This window comes from Fonticula alba (assembly GCF_000388065.1).
Source record: "Fonticula alba strain ATCC 38817 unplaced genomic scaffold supercont2.7, whole genome shotgun sequence".
NCBI classification, from domain to species: Eukaryota; order Rotosphaerida; family Fonticulaceae; genus Fonticula; species Fonticula alba.
Window position 1 is genome coordinate 2,008,744 of NW_009242977.1, and position 8,252 is coordinate 2,016,995.

General features: G+C 67.9%; 3 protein-coding genes across 3 annotated transcripts in view; 1 reads left to right on the top strand and 2 right to left on the bottom strand.

Annotated features, from left to right (window-relative positions):
- H696_04635 (hypothetical protein) overlaps positions 1 to 1,290 on the top strand; it is a 2,252-nt gene extending 962 nt beyond the window's left edge. The window contains exons 2-3 of the mRNA XM_009498514.1: positions 50 to 549; positions 876 to 1,290. Coding sequence (XP_009496789.1) covers positions 50 to 549; positions 876 to 1,155 — 780 coding nt within the window. The 3' untranslated portion in view covers positions 1,156 to 1,290. The remainder of the gene's footprint in view (positions 1 to 49; positions 550 to 875) is intronic.
- Positions 1,291 to 1,425: 135 nt separating this feature from the next.
- On the bottom strand, positions 1,426 to 2,592 carry H696_04636 (hypothetical protein). Its single transcript, XM_009498515.1, has 2 exons — positions 2,317 to 2,592; positions 1,426 to 2,191 (listed from the first exon to the last, which is right to left on the bottom strand). The coding sequence occupies exons 1-2, from the start codon at positions 2,504 to 2,506 to the stop codon at positions 1,479 to 1,481; spliced, it is 903 nt and encodes a 300-aa protein (XP_009496790.1). The 5' UTR covers positions 2,507 to 2,592; the 3' UTR covers positions 1,426 to 1,478.
- Positions 2,593 to 2,832: 240 nt separating this feature from the next.
- Positions 2,833 to 7,053, bottom strand: H696_04637 (hypothetical protein). The gene is made up of 3 exons (XM_009498516.1): positions 6,858 to 7,053; positions 5,179 to 6,626; positions 2,833 to 4,954 (listed from the first exon to the last, which is right to left on the bottom strand). The coding sequence occupies exons 1-3, from the start codon at positions 6,904 to 6,906 to the stop codon at positions 3,266 to 3,268; spliced, it is 3,186 nt and encodes a 1,061-aa protein (XP_009496791.1). The 5' UTR covers positions 6,907 to 7,053; the 3' UTR covers positions 2,833 to 3,265.
- Positions 7,054 to 8,252: the final 1,199 nt, after the last annotated feature.

Sequence of the window (8,252 nt, forward strand, 5' to 3'; positions counted from 1 at the left end):
CCCCGGCCCTGCCTCTGGTCTCGGCGGATGGCATTTTGCTGGGCCCCAGCTCCCCGGGCCATATGGCTTCTGTCGATCCAATGACCTGTGCTACCTGCCGGACGCCCCGGCGAGTCGCTGCTACTCGCAGTTCTATCCCGAGCTGGCTCTCGGGCCCACCCCCTACCCGGTTCCCACCGGGACAACGGACGCCGGGCCGACCATGCCCAATGACGACCTTCTCCCCTTCTGGGCCGAGGGCCGGGCCTTCCCACGGCAGTTCGACCCGGCCACCGAGACCACCGACCTCCGGCCAGCCGGCGACACGACTGATGCCACGGCTGCCATGGAGCCCTCCAGCCAATTCCACTACCCCCGCTGTAGCTCCTCCATGGCCGACTTCAACTCCTACAACATGACCTACCAGGCACGGCTATACCTGATGGACCTCGACCATCGGGGATACGATCGCCTGGTGGGGCCGCAGTGGGGCACAGAGCGGGCCATCTGCGAGGCCCTCTTCTCGGATCTCTGCTACATTGTCATGTGGGTACAGAACATTCGTGCTGGGTGCGTTTCTTCCTCCCTCTTCCTCTCTGGCTTTCTCTTGCTTTCTCTCCCTCTCTTGCTTTCTCTCCCTCTCTTGCTTTCTCTCCCTCTCTGGCTTTCTCTCCATCCGCCTCTCGCCCTCCCTTTCCGCAGGAGAAGAGGGGGGAGGAACATGTGCCCTCTTGGGGCCCCTCTCTCAGGTTCTCCTCTTCGTCCCGACGTGTCTCTCTTCACTGACATGCCCCCCCCCCCCCCATGGACTCTGCCCTCCCGCTTCGATTCCCGGGGCCCCATTGCTCCTGCTTGTGCTGCAACGGGCCGCGTGTGACGGCCCAACCGTGTCCCAGCTTCACATGCAACAATGCCAATGCTCTGTACAAGCGCCGAACCGTGAAGCCACCCTGTCGGAACTTCTGCCACCGGGTCATCAACAGCTCGGCCACTTGCCACGGCTTCCGGCGAGCGGTCCTTCGCCCAGGCGAAACGACAACCCTCTACTGCTCCATGCTGCCGCCGGTCAACTGCTACAATGCGGCTGTGTCGCGGCGCATCCCGACCGGTCGGTCTGCCTTCCAAATGGCCCTGGTGGCCCTCTTGGCAGTGGCGGCTCTGCAGTTGCTCCTTTGAGGGGGAGTCGGATGCATGCGCACCCTCCTGGCAGGTCCGGGCGGGAGTCCTGCACAATATACCCCTCCCCTCCTCGGGACACGGCGAGCAAGGAATGGGGGCTTGGAAAAGGCCCCACAGGGAGGAGGGGGAGCAGGCTATCGGGAGGGAAAAAGGAGCAACAGCGAGGCAAAGAAAGAGAGTGCGGGGACATCGGGACACCCATGTGCCGCTGGTGTGTACATTCGGCCCATCCGAGCACACCGCCCGAGTACACCCGCCCGAGGAGGGGGGGGGGGGGGGGGATGTACGCATGTCACAGGGATGGTCGGCATGAGAGGTGCTCACTGGGCAGGCTCCAGGTCCTTGAGAGACAATGCCGGGATGGGGATGGCACTGCCGGGGGATGGCCACTCAAGCGACCAGGCCCCCCCATCGGGCCCGTCATCACCGGCCCCCAGGAGAAATGGCATCAGGGCAATGGTCACCCGGCTGGCCACAAGGGCATGGCCCACGCTGGAAGCCGAGGGGATGCCCGCCGCGTCGGCCGTCGCCTCGACGCGAGCCCGAGCCGGATCCCCCCGGCGCAGGGTCCGCAACGGAGCAGGGTAGTACAGTCGCCCGGTGCGCGGATCGGCTCGGAGGAGCTCCGGGCGGAAGGGCACCCGCCGGTCAGCGGCCCAGCACAAGTCATACGGCTGGCCGGGGTCGATTGCCGCGTGCGGCAGGCCGGGGTCGGCTTGCTGCTCGGCCGAGTGGCCGACGGTGCCCGGTGCATCGGTCGCCACTGGGCGCCGTTCCAGCAGAGTGAACACCACCGGCGTGTCGTCGGCCGCAATGTAATTGTACTCCCCGGCACAGGGGGACACCCAGCGGAAGGCCGCCAGCCGGTCGGGCTCCGGCCAGTAGTGCAGCGACGAGGCAGCCACCGCGCCCTCGGCAGAGGAGGGGCCCAGCATGGAGGGCGGGCTCGGGGCCGCGGGGCGCGCAGGCGGCGGCGCGCCGGCCGGTCGGACGGCACTGAAGAACATCCGCAAAAAGTCCGCCTCCTTGAAGCCTGCCGTCAGGAGGCAAAGTACCGGGAGGAGCCCGGTGCAGGGTCGGCGAGCGGCGCGGGCCAGTCAGCACTTACGGGCAGCAAGGCACCCCGGTACGGGCACCCAGCGGGGATGGCAGACGCACAGGACACGAAATTCTTCATGCGGGTTCCATCCAGAAAAAGGCGCCCATGCTCGTCGACAAAATAGAAGTAGGACCGGATGAGCTCGGGGTTGTCGTGCGGCGCCGGGCGCACGGCAGAGGAAGAGATGGCGGCCCTGGCGGCCAGGTGAGGCGAGCGGCCCCGCGCCGAGGCCAAAGCCCGCGCAAGCATGGCAGCAAATCGGCCGAAGGGGGGAAAGGCAGGCAAAGGCACCGAGGACCAGGCCCGATCAACAGACGGAATAGGGCTGGGAGGCGGGGGGGGGGGGCGGGGGCGGGGACAAAAACGGGGACGCGGGGGGAGGATGAAAGTGACGGCGGCCTGGGCGAGGCCGGGAGACGGGGGCACTTGGTTGCGCCTCGACAAAAGGGGCCCGCCGACTGCGAACCCCACAATAAGCGGGGGAGAGCAGAACACCCGCTCCCGCCACTTCCCCCCCGCAGCCGAGAGCGGCTGGAGACAGGCACGCCAGGAGACATGGTGCCAACGCAGAGAAATAGTAGGTAACAAGGTTTATTGGATTTTGTGGAGGGGGGTGGGGGGAGGGGCTGCTCTGTGACGCGCGCGTAGGGCCGGTACCTTCCCCCCCCCCCCTCCGGCCCATGCCGCCGAGCCGCGTCGCGAACTGCGCACATCATCATGGGGCGCGCGGGAGAGGGGAAAAAGGATACGCCCCAGTGCGGGGACATGGGGCGCGCAGAGCAGAGGAAGGGGCCGACAGCTGGGCGGCTCGTGTGCTTGTCGCCCCCCCCCCCCCCGGCCTCGCCCCTCCCCCATGGGAGGCGCGGAGAAGGAGGGCGGCACGCGGGAACGGGGACACGGAGTCACACGCCGTCATCGGTCTTGGTGGCCCCTTCTCGCCTGCTCCTCTGGCCGTTTGCCGCCGCTCAGGGGGGGGCGGCGGCGCGCAGGAGGGGCTGCTCCTTCGGCTTAACGGCGACGGCGGGAGCCGGACACCGGGACGAAGCCATCATCATCAGGCTGGGGAGCACCACCCGGGGCGGGGGAGCGAGCCGGCGAGACACCGGCCAGCGACTGGTCGCCAGAGCGCATGGGGGCACCGGCGCCCGAGCGGGAGAAGGGAGCCATGGGGCCGGAGCCGGGCGGGCCGCCGGCACCCGGGGCAGAGCGCCGGAAGCCACCGGCACCACCGCCCGGGGCACCACCAGGACCATCCCGGGGACCGCCGAAGGAGGAGGAGGAAGGCACACGCGAGCCGCGCATCATGCTGCCATCGGCCGGGGCACCGCCAGCCGGGGGAGCACCACCGAAGCCGGAGCGGAAGCCACCGCCGCCGGCGGAGGCGCCCGAGGGCAGGGCAGAGCCACGGCCACCGAAGGGAGCCGGGCTGCCACCGGCAGCAGAGTGAGCCGGGCCGGCGCCCGGGGCACCGCGCCAGTCACCGCGCGGGCCATCGCCACCGAAGCCCGGGCGCTGGTAGCCACCGCTGGAGGGGGGGCCGCCAAAGGTGGAACGGGGAGCACCACCACCGAAGGCACCGCCGCGGATGGGGCCGCCCGTGGCCGGGACGGCCGCCGCCGCCGAGGAGGCGGCACCCACACCGGTGGGGCTGGCCATGCGCAGGCTAGCCTGGGCCTTGTCCAGCTCATCGCGCTCGCGCTGCAGGGTGTCCAGCTTGCGCAGGTGAACCTGCTCCGACTGCATGGTGCGGAGCTGCTGCGACTCGTGAGCCTTGGCGCGGATGGCCTCCTCCTCCTGCTTGATGCGGAGGGCCTCGGCGGCGGCCTCGCGGGCACGCTGCTGCTCGGCCAGGCGCTGCTGCTGGAGCTCCTCCTGGCGACGGCGCTGCTCGGCGGCGGCGGCCTCCTGGATGCGGCGCTCCTCCTCCTTCTGGCGCTCGATCTCGGCCAGGAAGGCGGCCGACCGGGCCTTGAAGTGGTCGACCTCCGACACCACCACCTGGACCCAGCTCTTGACCTGGAGACCCTTGGCGTGGAGCTCGCGCGCGCGCTCGGTGTTCCGCTGGACGTAGGCCTCGTGGTGGGCCAGGTCCCGGGCATCGGCGGCCTTGAAGTCCTCCTTGAGGATGGGCACCTCGGCCAGGCGCAGGGCGCGCACCTGGTAGTCGATGTGCTGGGCCAGCTTGGACAGGCGGTTGTGGATCTCGGCCTTCTCGGCGTTGAGCTGCTCCAGCTGACGAGCCATGATCTGCTCGGCGGACATGTCCTCCACGTCACCGAGGTCCAGCTTGATGCCGAGATCGGCCGCGCGGGCCTCCAGCTCGCGGGTCTGGCGAATGCGCGACTGGCGGACGGCCTCATCACGCTCGGCCTGCAGGCGCTCCAGCTCACGACGAGTGGACTCCTCGTTGACACGAACGCGCTCGGCCTCGGCACTCAGGCGCATCTCCTCAATGCGGCGGCGGCTCTCGGTGAGCATGCGCTCGCGGGCCTTGCGCTCCTGCATGTCCTTGGCGTAGTCGAACTGCTCCTTGCGGTTGATGGCGGTCGAGTGCTCGGACTCCAGGCTCTCGCGGATCTGGTCGAAGAAGGCCGCACGGGTGTCCTCCATGGAGGTGGCGGCGCTGGGGCGGATCTTCTCGGAGATGGGAGCCAGGTCCTGGGCAACCTGCAGCATGTGAGCCTGGACGCCCTTGGCCTGGTGGATGAGCGGAAGAGGAGCATGGGGGCGGGGAGCAGAGAAGGGGGCGGGGGCGAACGAAGACGATGGAAGGACAGGCACGAAGACCCCAGGGAGAGGGGGGGGAGAGAGAGAGAGAGGGAGAGATAGCGCGAGGGGGGGGGGCATACAAGGAAGAGGGTGAGTGGGCAATGCCGGAGCAAAAGCGAAGGCGAAGGGAGCCGACAGGGGCAAACACGCACAGCCAGGTCCTGGCGCACGGCGGACTTGAAGCGAATCGACTGGGCCACATGGTCCACGGCCAGGGAGATGTCATTGCTGCGGCACATGGCCAGGAGGAAGGCCTCAATCTCGTCGGCAGTGAAGAAGGGAGCCAGCTCGGCCAGGGCCGAGAGCTTCATGGTGTCATACACCAGGCTCAGCTGGAAGAGCAGGCGACCCAGCAGGACCTCCTGCAGGGACTTGAGGAAGGGAGCCAGCTCCGGGCTCTCGGCCAGGAAGGCCGAGATCGGGGCAAACTGCGGGGCCATCGACAGCGGGTGGAAGTCCACCTCGAAGAGGGTGTACAGCTGCTGGACCTGGGGGATGGCCGCGGCGATGACGCCATTCTGGCTGAGCTCGCGCAGGAGCATCGCGCGCGAGGGCTTGCGGTTGCTCATCAGCAACAGGGTCAGGCGGTTGAGCTGCTCATGCTCGAAGTTGCGGCCGCCGCTGTGGTAGGTCTTGCCGCGGGAGGCCGGGATGGCCAGGGTGGCCAGGACCAGCTTGTTGGCGGCGTCCTGGCGCTCGGCCTCGGTGGCGAAGTCCGCCAGCTGGTAGATGCGCCAGCTGGAGAAGGCATGGGCCAGGTAGTTGTTGGAGATGAGCGAGATGCTGGCCAGACGGCGGTAGTAGGCCACCTGGTACTCGGCGCGGAAGGACCGGCGAGTCAGCGGCAGCAGGCTGTGCAGGTTCTCCACCGTGCTGAAGGCAGTGGACCAGGACTCCAGCTTGATGGCGGTGTCCAGCTGCTCCAGACGAGTGTCCAGCTGCAGACGCAGGCTGTTGATGCTCTTGAGGTTGATGCTGAAGTTGCCGGGCTTGGAGGCATCCAGCTGCTTCATGGCCTCCTCCAGGTGGAAGCGCAGGATCTTGCTGATGTTCTGGAACTCATTGCGGCGGCCGTGCTCGCGGCAGAACTTGAACAGCCGGCGAGCGGTGGAATGGTACAGGGACTCGAGCTTGGAGTTGTTCTTCAGAATCTCGATGGTCATCTTGTAGGCATCCCACAGGAAGCGAATGGACGGCCCGAGCAGGGTGCGGTCCGAACGGTCGCGGTTGTCCTCGGAAGTGACCATGCCCATCATGATGGTCTCCGGGGTGTCGCCCTCGTCCAGGTCCTGGTCGAACTTCTTGGCCGCGGCGGTGGCCGAGTCGAAGGCCTCCTTGAAGCGCTTCTCGGCACCGGCGAACAGGTGGTCAATGACCTTCTCCACCGAGGAGGGGTTGCTGCTCTGGGAGATGGCACGGAAGGCGGTAAGCGCATCGCGCAGCTGCTGAGTGCGGCGCGACTCGCGCAGGTCGATGCTCAGGTCGATGTAGAGCATCATGACCTCCTCCACGGCCGGGGACCAGGCGCGGATGCGGCGGTTGAGCAGCGACTCATGGAGAATCTCGATGGCCAGGCTCTTCTTGTCGACAACAAGGAGCTCTGTGGTGGCGGGCCGCGGGGAGGGAGGGAGGGGGAAGGACATGGGACAGGTGAGGAGACCGGATCAGCGGCAGAGGGAGAGAGCGAGAGAGAGAGAGAGAGGCGGGGGAGAAAGGCCAGACGGGGAGAAGGGCCAGGGTAGGCAGCCGGGAAAGCCGGGGACATGACGAAGGAGCGACAGGGGGGCAGGAGCGAATCGGTGCCCGAGCACCGGGGGGAGGACAGCCGTACCATTGGCACGCTTGAGGGCGTTCTCGGGGCGGGGAACGAGGCGAGACATGCTTGCGGCAGGGAAAGGGCAAGGAGACTAAGCCGGGGGAGGTTAGGGGAGTAACTCTCGGCTGAGGAGGGGGCACACGAGGGGCTCGGTGTCCGCGCTTCAGTAGGGAGTGCAGTGCCAAAACCAAAAAAGAAAGGGGGGGCAAGCGGGGGGGGGCTAGCCCCATCGGGCTGGGCCCAGGGGGGCGCCCGAAGAGAGACCGGCCTCCGGCAGGAAGAGGCGAGCGAGGAGGCCGCCGGGCTCAATGACCGGACATTGCCCCCCTGCCACTGTGGGGGGGGGGGGGGGGGGGCGCACGGGGGAGGGGGCTGGCACACGCGGCGGGCTAAAACGGCGGGCAGAAGCGCACCGCACCGCACCGTCCCACAGGGGGCACTCGCGTGCGGGGGGAGCGGGGGCCGCCGACACAAGCACGCGCTCCACGCCTCTTCTCGCTGGCAACCCGAGTGCCTCGAGAGGGTACCAGGGTTCTGGCCTTTCGGCCGGCACAAGGAGCCACAGGCGGGTGCCGGCGGCGCGGATGCACACTCTCCCTCTCTCTCTCTCTCTCTCTCTCTCGCTCTTCTCCCCCGCCACCTGGCCGGGACCATGCCCGGCTAGCGCCTCCGCACAAATGTAGACACGGCTCACGAAGATAGTCCTAGTCCAGCGGGTCCCCCGTATGCGGAGGTGCAAGGAGGCCTCGAGCAGGCTCACAGGATCCACCAGACACCTCGCGGTTGGCAGGCCGCGCCTGGCCCTGGGCTTGGTCAGTGAGATGGCGGCACCACCGGCCGAGGGCAGGTCGCCGGAAAGGGCGCCCCGGGCCTTTTCCCGTGTGGAAAGGCCCTCAGAGAGACAGAGGAGAGAGAGAGAGAGAGAGGGACATTTGGAAGAAAGAACGTTGAGAGGTCCCGACGGAGGCCGGCCGATGTGGCGCAGGCCGCTTGAGCCCCAAGCCCCACGAGGGTCGGGGTTGGTGCCACGGACGCCTCTGCCCTCCGGGGGTTGTAATGGTATTATGGTAGGGGAGTCATGAACACGGTATCACGGGATCGGCGGGTCCAGATCGCAACCCGGAGCACATTCTCTTGCAGTCTGCTTCTTCCGGCGCATGCACCACGCACACATCCACGCTTGTGCTTGCTTTTGCCCGACGCGCCCGCACCGTCGCCGGGGGCTCATTTCTGGAAAGGCCTCCTCCTGCCGCCGCCGCCGCCGCCGCCGCCCTGTTCTTGCTCCCCCTGGAACCCGAGTGTTCGATCGAGGCGCGCACTTGCCAGCTGCAATGATGCCCCCCCCCCCCCCCCCCTCACCTCCAGTCTCCTTTCACCGTGTGTTGGTCTCCACTGCTTCGACACCCGGGC

Excerpts from the sequence above, each read along its gene's own strand:
- H696_04637 (XM_009498516.1), bottom strand. The coding sequence starts at position 6,906 with ATGTCTCGCCTCGTTCCCCGCCCCGAGAACGCCCTCAAGCGTGCCAAT. Across the intron at positions 6,627-6,857 it reads CGCCCTCAAGCGTGCCAATG|AGCTCCTTGTTGTCGACAAG; the intron begins GTACGGCTGTCC and ends CCGCCACCACAG. Across the intron at positions 4,955-5,178 it reads CCGTGCGCCAGGACCTGGCT|GCCAAGGGCGTCCAGGCTCA; the intron begins GTGCGTGTTTGC and ends CTCATCCACCAG.
- H696_04636 (XM_009498515.1), bottom strand. The coding sequence starts at position 2,506 with ATGCTTGCGCGGGCTTTGGCCTCGGCGCGGGGCCGCTCGCCTCACCTG. Across the intron at positions 2,192-2,316 it reads CATGAAGAATTTCGTGTCCT|GCTTCAAGGAGGCGGACTTT; the intron begins GTGCGTCTGCCA and ends TCCTGACGGCAG.